We start from the raw sequence: 15939 nt of genomic DNA, 5'->3' as shown, positions 1-15939 counted from the left end.
ACAAGTGGGTGCTACCAAAAGCACCGTTGTCAAAGAGGAGTTACAAGGTAGGGTGACCGGGGACATGCAGGAGGAATTTGCTGCTGAAACATAATATTTAAGGATTTTTTAGATAGAGATATGTATATAGAAATATACTGTATATCTATAAACACATACACACACACACGCACACACCCCAGAAAAGGTCCCACCGCTCTGTTGACAGAGGCTTAGACCACTGGGGGAAAATATCTATCCTTTTTTTTAATGGTTTAAATGGTTTTATTTAAAGGTTTAAATGAAGTGGAAAAATTTCTGCAAAATAACTCCAAAATACAGAAGCCAGTCTTCCTAATACCTCAGTCGTATTCTAAAATATCAATAAAAAAATCCAGACGTAAGGAGTTCCATTTCACTGTGCCACAAGAATGAGTGATATATTCTAAAAGAACATTTCAAGGTTGCAAAGCCTCGAAATTTACTTCCCTTGACAGCTGTTCCATATCGTATGCTTACTTTAAGAATTCCAGTGGGTTATTTATTTTTTTTAAATACTAATCTCTGCTGCAGCTTTACATTAAATAGTTAGAGCAGACCTCTAAACTTCTGCGTTGCATAGTGCAAGCAGACAGTCACGTATTACATGGGGGCTGGCTTATGTCATTGAATACTATGTGAATGAGCTAAAGTAAATGGTGCCCTGGAAGTCTTAAACCCAGCAGTATGGAGCAACGATCTGACAAAGTGCTAATTTTAAGACCTAGCAACCTTGAGGGCATCCGGTTCAGACAAATTCATCAAAAATGGAAGGGTTCCTTTAAAACCAAACCAAATGAAAGTAGAAATAAAATGGATGTATGGACCTGCTGTGTCAGCCCTCTGTCACACTCACCTGTCTGCAATACTCGCAGATTTGATTTTGTCTATGACAATGACCTGTTTGTTGCAGCACATCGAGGTAGTTAGTGCAACCCCAAGAGCAGCACCAGGAGTTTTGGCAACTTCAACTAGCAGTGGCCCAGACGCTGTTGCTACTGAATCTGTTAAAATTAGACAACAAAAGATCAGTATTATACCAATGTGGTACTTACGCCATTTTCATATTTTCCCACATAAAATCTCCATGGCTATTCTATTTCTCTAACCAGACACATGCCACATACAGAAGTTCTGGAACAGCATCGGTTTAGGTGTCAAGAATCAGCTTTTAATGTTGAAACCAATAAAAGCAAGAGGAGGTTTGTGAATTTGGGATGTCGGGAAGCTTCTGAGTGTGTCAGAATCAGAGATGGACCAGGTTAGGGAACCAGGATGTATTAGTGCATCACTCTCTCGCACAACTAAGCTAAAAATCACCTGGAATTTAAAACAGGCATGCTGACAAAACAGAATTAATAAAAAAAGTAGAAAATTATCTGAAAAAATTATGAACTGAAGTGAATGGGTTAGAGAAGGATGCTAAATTAATTTTCAGAGAAGAAGGGGAAGGTCTGTGGACAACAGCTATAATAATTAAGTGAAGACAGTGAAGCAAGGGTCTACCAGAAATCCCTCACAAAAAGAAAGGACAATTTAGGAGAAAATGGAGAAAGCGCAGGAGGCATGACAGCTAGAAATAGTAGGAGTTAAAGCAAAATGCATGTGAGGAAGTTCAGAAGGTTCTTGTATTATCCTGTCACTGGATAAAGTACTGACTTGCAACAGGGCACAGATAGCAAATGACCGAACTGAAACAAGAAAGCACAAAAATAGGAGGCAGCAACAGTCATGATTGACGACTGTGGTGAGGAACTATGCCCAAGAGAGACAAGTGCTAGACAGAACAAAGAAAAAAGACAGCAGGCTGCTCCCTAAATGCCAAAACAAAGCAGGCGGTGATAAGGGTGAAGTGCATTCTGGAGACTGCCTGAGAATTCCTGCTAACCAATACCCATCGATCAACAACTGATCTCAGTGGAGTAAGATACGGTAAGTGAAAGTGTCCTTTAAGGACATAAAAAGACCGAGACGAAGAAAGTTACATCAGAAGCCTTTGGAGGTGCTTACCATCAGAATAAGGAAAAATGAATAAGCAAAGACATGCTGAAGTAAAGTTACCAAATGTCCTGTTAGCAAACAGGAGAGATTTGTGTTCACAGAGTACTGGAGCCTGCTGTAAGAATACTGAGAAAATGTTCAACTGCGATGTCTCTCAGAAGTCCCTAAGATTGAAGCTGTAAAAGAAGTGCAGCTGGGCTTCAGAGTATGGAGGAAAAGACAGATGTCAACATATTCCATTCAGCCTTAAATCTAGAAAATTAGTCCAAAAATGTAATTCTGACACAGAAGAGAAAGACTGTGAAAGAGAGTATTATCGTACAAATCTAACAAGCTATATACCATGATACAAGAAATGGAATGAGAGCTTGATTAACTAACACTCAGCTGAGGTGCTCTTCCTAGCTAGAGCGCAACATAGGTAAACTGAATATAGAAGCGTACAATATATGAAGTGAAAAAAGGCGCTTGGATGGAATAACATACAATACCAATAAAGCATCAGTTAATTATTATAGTACTGCTTTTTGCCCCACAACTTGAAATGATTTTTATATTCCTGTTGTTTTTTTTCCAGTTAGAAACCTGAGGATTTGAAGGGGAGATTTAATATTTTTGAAAGTGCCCATGAATTTTGAGTGATTCATTTTTGTGCCCAAGTGGGACTGACTTTTTAAAGGCTGAACTTTCACAGGCACCACCAAATAAGCTGCTCCATAAATCTGAACCAAGCTTTAAATTGTGATCCAAAAGAAGAGAGTTCACCCAGAAGAATTCCTGCCTGGAGATTCAGGCACTAGCACTAAATAGCTTTAAAGTTGGATGAACAGCAACCTGTCTTTCTCTAGTAACTGAAGAAGGAGGTTATGGCAATCAAATTCTTGTCTTAGATGCCTTGGTTAAGGGTCTAAGTAAGGCAGGATGCGTGCAGTGACTTACGTACAGCCAAATACAGCACGCGCAGCAGAACAGAATTTAAGAATTCCTGATTCCCATTCCTGCGCTGAGAAACAATCTTGAATATTCCAGTGGTTTCTGGAATATTCAATATTCTACAAACAAGCTTGCTTTTACAAACATATGGGAAGAAGACTCAAACAATGTTTGTCAGCAGTACTGTGACAAAGGTTTGAACTCATGTCGATCCAGAAAATGGCAAAGCTCAACTTGTTACTGGACTATCGCAAGTTCTTTCTGTAACGATTGCCTTAAGGAGAGGAGGGGAAACTAAACGCAAATATCTGTTGAGGATGAGTAAATCTTTCAAGATGCTGCTCTGGAGTTACTTGAAAAACGCACGATCAGCTTATGCCCTAGCGTTATTTCCCAGGTGCCTGTTGAAATGCATGGGGAAAGCAAACCAAGGCAGACAAGATGAATAAATAAGATAACTACATTAGAGGAACCAGAAGAGAAGAAATGGAGTGTGTCTAACTGTGGAAAATAAACACAAGGAAGGGAAATCAGAAGGCAATAATCAAGCACACATTCTTTGACAGAGAAGGATTAGTTTATCATGTTGAAGTAAAGCATGGATATGAAAAATGAATCATACAGGTATAAATTATTCATGTGTGAAGATGTTTCAGTCATTAAGATATTTACACCGTGACTGAAGCACTTACACACCATGTTGATTTATTGGCTATGTAATTACATAAGATATACTGATGAATGTTCACGTGAAAAACACTCTAGATTTTTGATTTTGTTAATAATTTTCTCACTTTTGAGCACTGCATCTCAATCAGTACAAGAGGCTTGATTAAAACCTCCCAGAGGAAGCAGCATTGCTTTCCGCATGCTAATACATTTCTTTAGCTAGATAGCAGCATACCTTTTTTATTTGACAGCTTAAATCACTGGCAACAAGGGGTTCTATTCTGAATATACTTTTATGATGTGTAAATATACTATATGATATATAAAAAGTTTTGGATAAAATAAGCAGTGTCACCACCCTCCCTGACCTCAAAAGATAATCACAAATGATTTTGAAAGTTGAAAAACATATTTTTTAGCCTGATAAAGTGATCACATTACATGTGTTTCTTTATGTCCTTGTAAATGTGTGTATCTGCTAATCCTTACCTATCCTTATGGCTTGTCAAATCCAGTTCAACAACTGATGAGTGGTGGAGGACAGAAAACCTCGTTAGGATTCCCACAGTGGGGAAGCCAAAAAAGAGAGCTGCTTTTATTAGGCAGCAGAGGATCTACAAGTGAAACAGTACCTGTAAGTGCCCTAAAAAGGGAAAAGCTTCAGTCATAGCTTGCAATCAATAATGACACTAACTTCACAGGAAACCAAACTTTATTAGTTTATGATGCTTTTCTTTTTCTTCCCAAAGCTTCTTGTACTTAAAGTTGGGAAGTGCTGCTATACTGTGAGCTTGTTCCTGTAGGAACACTGAGCTCTGTTGCTACTATCTGTGCTCTGCCGCTTCTCACTTCTCTAACTGGAAGGTTTTGGGTGCTTTCTTATTTTTTTCAGAAGTCATGGCAACACAAGGTACAAATAATTTTTTTGAGCAACTTAAAAGAGCCAGACAAGAAGGAAGGTTGTCAAAACAGATTTTGACCTTAAAGAGCCAGCTGAACCAATTGAAACACACAGCTCCACAAGACTGCTATTGATCTTGCCTGGATGCTGCTGTATCTTCTAGCAATGATGTGAGTGACAAACAAGTGGGTATCTCACTACGTCACACTAATACTCCTCTCCCCAAGCTTCTTCCCTATTATAGAATCATAGAATCATTAAGGTTGGAAAAGACCTCTAAGATCATCGAGTCCAACCGTCAACCCAACACCACCATGCCCACTAAACCATGTCCCTAAGCGCCTCATCTACACGTCTTTTAAATACTTCCAGGGATGGTGACTCAACCACTTCCCTGGGCAGCCTGTTCCAATGTTTAACCACTCTTTCAGTAAAGAAATTTTTCCTCACGTCCAATCTAAACCTCCCCTGGTGCAACTTGAGGCCATTTCCTCTCGTCCTATCGCTTGTTACTTGGGAGAAGAGACTGACACCCACCTCGCTACAACCTCCTTTCAGGTAGTTGTAGAGAGCAATGAGGTCTCCCCTGAGCCTCCTTTTCTCCAGGCTAAACAACCCCAGTTCCCTCAGCCGCTCCTCATAAGACTTGTTCTCCAGACCCCTCACCAGCCTCGTTGCCCTTCTCTGGACATGCTCCAGCACCTCAATGTCCTTCTTGTAGTGAGGGGCTCAAAACTGAACACAGTACTCGAGATGCGGCCTCACCAGTGCACCTTGAGGTATTAGGTGTCCACAGGCTAACAATTTTTTCACCTTAAAATTGTATATAGCAGGTCCATGTAGCCTTCTCTGACTGAAAGCAGTAAAGAAAGTATAGCAAGTCTGTGCTAGTTCAGATCAGTAAATAAATGCGTAGGTCCTCAAACCTTGCAGTTCTCCCAATGCAAAGTTTTAATGCTTTTGTAGCAATACATTCACAGATCTAAATGTGTTAAACTAAAAGCCAGTATTTCACAGAAATTTTTTTTCTTGGTCAATAAAATGTGCTCTTTGCTCCTCACATCTTTCTTCATTCCCTTCGTACAAAATCTTTGCAGCCCACAGATAGCGAGTAGAGCAATCTCTCTCTCAGGTAAGAGCTTTCTTTTGTCCATTCAGTTCTTGTCAGTACACCCGATTCTTTATCTTCTCTCTTTTTCTGTAACCCTAATTTTTACCAGTACCTGTGTGCCTCATGCTCAGACTAGTCAAGAAAGCATAAAATTAATTAGAACAATGGGACACCCAGTTTACATTTTCAGAGCAGTAAGCCTCATTAAGCTCAGGTCATGTGACACCTGGATATCTTTTTATAACGCTCCTAAAAGAAAAAACACCTTCTACCCCTAAACCACAATTTCCAGTACCAACATCCAAAGATTGGACCAGTAGCTGGGTGGATCACAGAGGTGTATTTTAGTGAAGTTAAGGAAGATTGTTGAGAACTGGAAAAAAATTGAAATCTCTGACACTCCCTCCTTTAAGAGCAAAACGTTGGAACATTTGCAGCAAATCAGTCTGAAGAAATCAGTTTGAATCCCGCCATGACTCCCAAATGCCCTACGCTTTATTCTTGCTTTCCGCTACTCTCTCTGTGCTCCTTTTTTAATTCACAAATATCAATTATTCTTTTCCAGCACCTGCTCAGCAATCATACATGCTACCGCTCTGATGTATATGGGACAGTTCCCTGTTGTCCCTGTGCTACGAGTAAACTCTCGTAGAAGGACCCTCGCAAGTCCTTAAATGCAGAAATGCACGGCCATTTCCTTGAACTTGCTTTCTCTAACAAAAGTACAACAGAATGTGTGTGTGGGGGTGTATTTATGTATGTGAGCCAGTGTGAGTTACAGAAAGGGTTCAATACAAAACACTCTATTGCAGTTAGTTCTTACTCTAGAAAGGTTGAGACAACCAACATGCCACCATCAGCACTCAATGCACAAGTGGAAGGTAGTTAGAAACTGCAGCGGTGAGCCTGGTGTATAAGGCACAGAACAGGACTACGGCAGCCCCAGCTGCTGCTGCCAGATCCGGGCCTTTATTTGCCATACTTCAGTTGCAGCAGGGTATTTTACGGAGTAACTGATGGTGGGGAATGCTGAGCAGGCATAGTTGTGTCTGTCCGTTCAGAATCAGTGCGTTAGGGATTAGGACCCCTGTTTTCTGTACTAGGTAGCAGGAGTTGAAATATTAAAACCAATTTTTCTTCCCCAGAAATGGCTCAAGATTTCAGGTGTCAGACATACCATAGGTTTACCACCAGGAGATTTGAGTATTTGCCATTCCTTTGGAAAGCTAGATTGCTGAAATGCAAAAATCCGAGTCAATACATTTCTTACAGGGCACTTAAAAATCCATGGCCAGCTGTACAAATTTGAGCCCAGGTAACCAACCCAAAGAACAGGCAGAACTTAACAGACTGGATGAACTTTGTTTCTAAGACTTGTGGCTTTAGCAGTGACACTCTCCATACAGACCATTTTGCAAGGCCCTTTACAGCATTTCTCAGCTGACAGTGGAGCAACATAAAAGCCCTTGGGGATTCTGAGGGCATTCACATCCATTTTTCTTCATTAACCAACAGACCATTCATTACTGTCAAACAATATCCTAAACTGCACTTAATGAATCCTGTCATCCTCCATGTGGTTTGCTTATTGTATTCTTAAGGACAATTTTTTTTTAAATGAATGCCAACCCAGAAAGAACATTCTTTGTGTCCATTAAAACGCTCTCTCTACAGGACTGATAACACTTGAAGTTGTCCCAACTCCTCACAGTTCAGTGGCAAGATCGCATCCCTATCTGCGATAGTGAGACTCATAATCCTCTATTGTACCATGACCCCACTATTTCCCTTCTCGTATGTCCCTGAGCCTGCCCTAGCGATAGGTGGTCGACCTCCTCCAGTTGTCTGCCTTTTCCATGATCTCCAGCAAAACACGAGCCAAACCCAGAAACGGCCAGTTACTTTACTGTGCAAGAGAAAGATTTGCTGGGAGTGGGAAAGCTTTTCTCCACCTGTCTCCTTCCTCTGTACTTCTCTCCACTAACACCTCTCCCCTTCTTCCCCCAGGTTTGTAGTTCACCAGGTCACAGATGCAGAGAGACGAAAAAGCCCACTTTTGGCACTGTTTTTCAGCCACATCCTAAAATATTCCTTAGGCCATCTTGCTAACATTTTTAATTTCCTTTGTCGCGGCATTTTCATTCACTCATATTTACCACCAACTAGGTGATCAGCTAAGTCTCCCTTACACACACAGAGCTGTCTGATGGTTAATTAATTACTAAATTTTTGGGGGTGGGAGGCTGCTTATTTATGTAATAGCCTTTCCTTGTACTCCAAAGATAATTTGATCTCAACAAATCCCTAATCTCAATTTTGCAAAAAAGGGAATATTAATTACATATTTTTTTAAAATTATCTAATTAAGAAATTGAGATTGGGATCATGGGTCAATGGTTTCAAGAGGGAAAGCAGCAGCAAGGAAGAGAGGCAGGAATAAGACTTCTGCAGTGTCTAAAGGGCACAGGAACAACATTCAAGAGGCCCTACAGCTGGGTAGCGCCATTATCATTCATTCAGAGCAATATTATTTGATTCCTCATACTTTTGTGACTGTAAAGGTCATAAGTAAACCACACACAGGGTACTGATGCGCAGTACTGGCCTTGGTATTCTGTTCTACCAATATTGGATAATGTTTGCACCCTGGCTTTGTTCATGCTTCATTTAGCAGAGTAACCTTTTTTCATCTCAGATCTTATGGGAAAACCAGAATCACTGCCAGCTAGCAAGGTCTGATAATGATGGCTGAAAAGCAAAAAGCCATTGACAGTGTTTCTAATTCTCCCCTCAGAGCTGGAATACAGAAAATATTAATAAGCTTAATGACATGTGAGACTTTACCCTAAAATATATTTTGGAACGGAGTACGCTGGCATTACACATTGCAAGCAATATTTGGGGAGAGCGGGTGGTAGTTTCTTTAGTAATAAAACAACTATTTACAAATTAAATATTTTCCTTGTTCAAAGGGTCAGCGGCAGTCTCCAAGGCACAACTTATAACCTACCATAAAATATGTGTGCTCCTAGTGCTCCCTTGATTATGGAGTATCTGTGTGTTTCAGGGAGGCTGTTGAGTGAGCAACAGTTGTTCTAATTTTATGCAGCTCAGCTAGAATTAGAGGGGCAAGAACATTACTAAAAAAAATAAATATAACAATAGTAGTGTCTTTTTCCTTATTGCCAGTAACAGCATGACACTGGAGCTGCTGGGCTACTAATTGAAAGAAAGCTCACAGAGTCCACAGAAAAACATGAAATTGCTGCTAAGGAAAAAAGCTACCAATGGCATTTTATACTCTCTCACCTTTACAATAATCAGATTTCAAAAATGAAAAATAGGAATAATTTCAGAAGGATGCCAGCAGAATGAGTGATAGTGAAATGAGAGTGACCTCTCAACCTCAGAATGGAAAACGGAGACATTATTCTCTAAACTAATGTGCCACCTATCTCTTCCTCTATACACAAGCAATTTCATATCCTTGCCGACTTACTGGCACAGTCTTTCCATTTTCCTCTTCTCACCTAATTCCTGCAGTTCATTTATATGCCTCTAACTCAGCCAAGTTCTTCAAATCAAAAGATAAGGAGCTGCCTTTACCTAATTTCATACTTTGCAACCTTAGCCCCATCACCCTTCTCAGCTCAGAAATGCCTGCTAACCAGCTGAAGGACCACCCCTGCCTTCAAAGTGCTCACACCAGTGTGGGTGGGGATGTACTCAAAATCTGCTTGTGGACTTTCTTGCTCAGACTTTCTCTCATGTTCAGACCACAAAAGCCTGCACAAACCCATTTCGCTTAAAAGACTTTCCCCAGTTCTTGGGACACTCCTTCCTCCTCCTAACTTTGTTTCATGCTCACGCTTCATTTTTACTAGGTCCCTCCTCTACTGAAAAGCTGTATTAAATCCCAATCTCTTCATTCATCTGTATCTTTCTTTTTGCATGCCCTGTTAATTTAAAACCCGATTTCTCTGTTGCTGAATTTACAACAGAGAGGGGACATGGCAGATGGAGCCTGTACAGAAGATCCTGGATCTGCCTCTTTGAAGCTAGTCCGAATGCATTTTAAATAAGCCCAGGCTCTGCAATGTCTTTCTATGAATACTACATAGAAAATTCAGATGGCACTTAAAGAACTACTGAAAACTCCAATCTCCACCCCTGATGGCAGCACATTGGTTTCAGAACTTGAAGCCTATAAATACACCTTTATGGTTAGTTTGGCAACCTGGGCCTCAAACACCACCTTTCTATTGAAGGATGGCTCCTGAAAACCACCGTGAAACACTCTATAGCATTAGATTGATTGTGAAATGTTTGCAGAAGTCAGCAGCGATGGAATTCTACCTGCATTTTATTCCAGGAATGGAACTCACAAATAATTACTTTTTAAAACCTTCTCCCAAAATAAGAAAGAACCCCAAAATGGTGCAAATAATATATAGTCCTCTTGCTGAGACCCTGCAATACAAAACACTATTTTCTCTATTGCACAAAGTACAGATAGAATCACAGAATCATCAAATCACAGAATGGTTTGGGATGGAAGGGACCTTTGAAGATCATCTAGTTCAACCCCCCTGCCATGGTCAGGGACATCTTTCATTAGATCAGATTGCTCAAAGACCCATCCGACCTGACCTTGAACACTTTCAGTGATGGAGCACTCACAACTTCTCTGGGCAACCTGATAGATAGATACATATGTACATATGTACAAAAGAGCTCATTTTTTCTTGCAAGTAGGACAGGAAATAAAATACACAAGAACTTTGATTTCTTCAAAACACTCCAGCTCTTGCACGATTCTGTACCTGACTAATCACAACAAATAGAACAAGTAAGGAAAAGACAATCTGCATCTCTGCCTGCAAACTAAGGCACAGCTGGCGTGTCCAATTTTACGTCTGCCAGTCTCGAAAGTATGCCTGTAAGTACACACTACTATAGATAATATAAAGTGCTGCAGTACCCATAAATTATGTCTATTTGCCATAATGACCCTAAGTTTCCATCTAACGGGAACAGTAGTCATTAGAGTGGGACTTGATTGTCTTCAAAAGCCTACAGAGCACAAAGCCCCTCGCTGCCAGCACTTGACAGATGGGAACAAACACTGCGAACACCCAAACTTTGCGTCGAGCTGACAGTTCCCATCTGCCCAGGGCTCTACCAGGAAAATGGCGTCTCAGATATTCCCAAAAGCTTCAGAGGAAAGGTGTGCCCTTGACAGTTTGGACATCTTGGTAAGAGAGCTGACATGCACACAAAACAGTTAAGGCAAATAAGGACATGTCAACACTGTGGTAGTGAGATACCTGAGCTTTCCCTGTCTCCCCGCCATGCTGGTGGGAGCTGAAGCCCTGGAAGCAGCAGAGCTGCATGAGCGAGGTGCCGGGCCTGTGACAGCCACTTCTGCTTCTCACCAGGGTGGCTGACCCAAGCGCAGCCCCACTCCCATGTGGCTAGGCTGCTTGGCATACTTGAGGTGCATGACTAGACCTTGCTCAAGGGTCCTCTGTACTGAGCCATACCGTCTCCTACATTCACAATTACTTATTACTTGCATGTGTTAGTGACCTCTGCACACAAGCTAAGCGCAGTCTCTGCCTTGGAAAGCTGACTTTGGGTGTGCTTCTGCTAACATTGAAATCAACAGACTTGGTTTGGTTGAACAGACAGGAGGTTTCAGACTAGTCTAAAACACCCTCTGCAAAGCCTATTAGGCGAGTATAAATGAGAAGAAAAGAAAATTTAAAGTAAACTCTACATTGTTGTCCATAACAGATATATGAATTTCTGATGTTACAAGTTCATATTATCAGTACCACTTTCTTCCCCAAAAACCTTTGGTCTCTTTTCAATAATCCGTGCTCTAGCACAACTGTCTTATAAGTAATTGGTGCATTGGCATAACCACGGTATAAAATGCTACCACACAGAAGGTGGAGGCTGAGATCTGACCTTGATATTTATGCACCGAGGAGCAGAGTCAGAGTTTTGCAGCTCTCAGGGGTTGCACAGGATATTTTGCCATTCAATGCCAACCACTCATGAAATGAAACTTTGGTAGGATGAGTCAGGAAACAAGTTTATTAACTGCCCTCTCTTTCCGCTTTGGTATTGCCTGAGCAGCAGTTCAGTAAAAACATTTCAAAGAAATAGAGAAAGTAATTTAGGTAAATTGCCCTCAAATCCAACACAGAAGCCACGGTTCTGAACATAAGCTCTTTGATCCCACACTGCAAAAATAATCCAGGATTGCTTACCTGTTGCCTATGTATTTCCAGCTTTTCCCTTCCCAGTGCTTGTTCCAAGCAACACAGAAACAGGACTACTGGGAGTATTCACACATTTAAAGTAAAAGAAGGTCGTAAAATCCCCTGTTCTCCGCAGCGTACATTTCCAGCAAACACAATTCCCCACATTTCTTCTCCCAAAATCCCAACCAAGCAATAACCTCTAGAAACCCGAGCACCCCATAACTGACAGAGTCCCAGCAATGAGAAGTGCACTCTTTCATCTGCTTCCTCAGTCGGCAGCCTGCCAGCTTGCTGCCAGGATCACCCTTGGCAAGGTTCCTATGCGGCTCCTCTTTTGCTGTGGGACAAGCCATTTACCTCCTGCCAGAGCAGCTCCTGCTGCCAGGCTCACAGGGACTCCAGGTCCTCTCATGCCCCTGCCTGATGATGTTTTTCTTTTTGAAGATGTTCCAGTACTTATAAAGTACGCAGATTTGTAATTCAGTAATTACTGAATTTGTGTAAAGGAGAAACTGTGAAAAGCCTTTTCTGGGTGTGTTTCTTTTTCCTTTTTTTTTTTTTTTTGTTTGACCAGTGAAAATACACCCAAATTTACCTAAGCTGTAAAGCCCTTGAAAAATTAGAGGTCACGGTGCTCAGAAGGCAGCTATTCCATTTAACACTGCTGAGCTGACAGTAACAGAAAGAATTGTAAAACCCAAATGAATTAGGAGTTGATTAAAATCAGCAGAACATCAATATAAATCATTATAAAAATACATGCACATTAAAAAAAAGCTCAGAAGTGTCTGTTTACAAACAGAATGACATTAAAAGGAAAATATTACAGTCACCATGTGGGCACAAAACACTTAAAACTTAATGAACCCCAGAATGAATATTGCCTGGATGAACTTATTTTTACCTCCCTTCTTTAATTAAATAATCACATATTCTTCTTCCTTCAAGAGCCTCATGTGGAAGGTAGACAGTGACTATTTAATGAGTAGCAACACTTTTCCTTTTTTTTCCATGTTCATGCCTTTATTACTAAAAAGTGTTCTAATCCTTCTCTGAGCATATGTGGTGGGGGAGAGCTATTGTACGGTGCAGCCTCTGAATATTCATTACAATACATGTTTATTAACGGTTTTATCTTATAACCACCCTTTAGAGCAAAAGCATGGTGTTTTCCTCCCTGTATAGATAAACAAATGAGGATCAAAGAAATGAAGGTCGAAAGCATGCGTTATACTGGAGGGGCTGACCTGAGACACCTACGCTGGGATTCACTGCACCAAAACGCAGGCATCTGTAGAGCAGACCTGAGGTAGCTACACCTGAGCTAGAGGCTTAAACTCCCTCTACAACCACCAGAGAAAACTGGCATTTAAAAAATGTGTTTCACCTGCCCTACTTTAGGCATCTACATCAAGATGAGACAAGCTATTCTTTAGAACATTTCTCTCACTTGACTGTTTTCCAGATCACAGAAGGTGACTGATGAAGGAAAAATGTATGCAATCATTCCAATTAAAATCTGTATCATAACATATATGCTCCAAGGCATCTGAGTAAGGCTGCATGGGCATCTTTAATTCCTGCATTTCCCATCCCCGAAGAGCTGAACTGAAAGGAACTTTGCAAAGACAAGAAAAAACATTTCCCAATATACACAAAATCTTTTGGAAAAGTCATCACAAAATGCTGCTTCTCCTGAGCACACTGACCTGTATCCTTTCAAAGACTTCCAAATGTAGCTAAGTCTGGGTGGATTTTCACTGGGATAAGCAGAAGAGACTTTCCTGAAAAGGGCTTTTCCTCCCCCAACCAGTACCTACTGAATTGCATGTCCGTGTTCCAGTGCTTCAAAAAGACACATCTTCACAAAGAAAAGATTCTCCAACTTTCTCATCATAGGCAAAATAACTTTCTCTAAACTCATTCCTGGAAATGGCAGCACAATTTTGCCTGAAAATGCTTAAAAAAATAAAATAAAAAAAATGCAGACTTAGGCAGTTACTAGGGGGGAAGGTGGAAGGAGGCCACAAGAAAAACCTTAGTGTAAACTGCTGAAGTTTTCACTGTTCTTAAAATCATGGGTTTAAATGTGAGGCAGTTTACAAAGTCTCAAAAAAGCCATTCCTCCTGTAAGGGGGATCATAAGGAACCACAGAAAGGACACATCCTTTCTTCTTCGCTTTTCCTTTGCAGCTGTTTTCTGGTTTAAACACAGCAGCTGATACTTCTCCCACATTCCCTATCCAACTAAAGAATGGCAGAATGCACTGGGACAGACCAGCAGCACCAACGTCTCACCATGATTTGTAACACCAAATGCTAACATTTGAAATCTGGTCTGTTATGTGAAAGCCAAAAAGTAAATCAAATGAAATGCATGGTGGCTGTTCATCTAAGAGTTTCTCTAGCATGCTCAAGGGTGGAGACTTTTGCTGTAATCTAGATCCAAACTGGGACGACCTATAAAACTTATCACAGAACTGGTAATTTCATGCATGTACACCATTTTCCCATGCTAATGGTGAAGTACCAGAAGAGAAATATTTTAGCAAAGGGGAGAAGAGAAAATGGGCCTGGCATGTTTACAGTTGGAGTTGATGATCTTAAGGGTCTTTTCCAACCTAAATGATTCTATGATTCTATGTTGTCTTTTCATTAGTAGACAGGAGAGGACTGAGTGGTAACTGGGTGCAATTAAACAGTGTAAACAGCACAATTTTTAAATAGTGTGCATCAGAGTTAGGTCCTTGTAATACAGGTCTTTTCTACACTTTAGACTTGGGTTGGCTGTAGAATTCCTAAAGTAGATGGTCTTATGCTGACAATGAAAGAAAACATTGATTTAGTGGTGCAAACAGTGCTTAAACGAGAAGACTTTTAAGCTGGCAGAAGACATTTTTGTTGGTATAAACTGGGTGTCCATTTGGTGAGAACTGAGGAGGGGGACAAAGAAGCACAGCTCTGCTGTTTATTTTCCTATGGGCGAAGCTTTTCAAATGTAGGACAAGAGCCAGATTTTTCTCCGTTGGGTCCTATTTTAAATCCCAGCTGAAATCCATGAGAGTCTTCCTACTGAGTCAAACAGGCTTGGATCAGGCCTTGGCTAACTTCATCAAAGGCACCTGATGGCTGACCTAAGGATCAATAGTTCCTGTTTTCATCCTAAACACTTCAGATGACAGCACACTGCAGCACTGCTGTGGCTAGGGATTATATGCAGCTTTGTGTGCATGCGAAAACTACTGAATTCTGTGGAGAGAATCACCTAGCAGAGCATATTCAACAATCAAGATAAAACCATACAGTTAGCTAAAAATACAATTCCAGGGCATTTAATACCTGAATTAAGCATTTATTTTAAAATGAGAAAGTTAAATGTGAATAACAACAGCTAGTTATAAGTTGTTGTTGGCCTCCCTGAGCCAAAAAATGGCAGGAAGAATTGCAGGGAGAGTTTGTTTTAGATTTTCTTTGCAGCTATGGGGGATGTTGTGCCAAAATCATATTAATGACAGAGGGGAAACCACAGGCTCAGTGTGTCTGCAGTCCAGGTTTTTTTTCTTTCCTTTTTTTTTAATTTTATTTAAGCTGCTTGAAGCCTTTATATTTCAATTAAGAACTCAGGCAAGATGACCTGAATCAGCAATAGCTTTTGGATATAAAATAAAGGAGTTTTTAAAGAAAGTGTTGAGGGACTTCCTAAGTAACATGAAACAAGTCCCAAAACTCTCCCTCAAAGTGTACATATTACCATCTTTTAATGTATATAACCTTTGGATTATCTGCCAGAAAAAAGTGAAATCAACCCTGTAATTCAGAGGCAATATGGGTTACAGATGCTTGTATGTAATACAACAGGAAACCTTACCATAGAAAGCCCTTTCTTCCTCCTTATCATCCCCATCTCTGTTCCCCCATCATCTGTCCCTTTTCTCCCCGTCGCCTTATTGCCTCTGATGCCCTACAGCCAATTTCGTCTATTGGCAAAGCCCTACTCTGCTTCCAATTTCATGCAGGTAACCTGAGGGTCTGGG

At 40.7% G+C, this 15939-nt stretch overlaps 1 protein-coding gene across 1 annotated transcript in view; it reads right to left on the bottom strand.

Annotated features, from left to right (window-relative positions):
• GRIP1 (glutamate receptor interacting protein 1) overlaps window positions 1-15939 on the bottom strand; it is a 242504-nt gene that overhangs the window by 49843 nt on the left and 176722 nt on the right. Inside the window, exon 8 of the mRNA XM_009327570.1 lies at window positions 875-1022. Within this exon, the coding sequence (XP_009325845.1) occupies window positions 875-1022 (148 nt within the window). The remainder of the gene's footprint in view (window positions 1-874; window positions 1023-15939) is intronic.

The sequence above is a fragment of the Pygoscelis adeliae genome, unplaced genomic scaffold (genome assembly GCF_000699105.1).
Source record: "Pygoscelis adeliae isolate BGI_AS28 unplaced genomic scaffold, ASM69910v1 Scaffold113, whole genome shotgun sequence".
NCBI lineage: Eukaryota > Metazoa > Chordata > Aves > Sphenisciformes > Spheniscidae > Pygoscelis > Pygoscelis adeliae.
The sequence above is the reverse complement of the archived record's forward strand: the minus strand, read 5'-3'. Positions and strand labels throughout refer to the sequence as shown.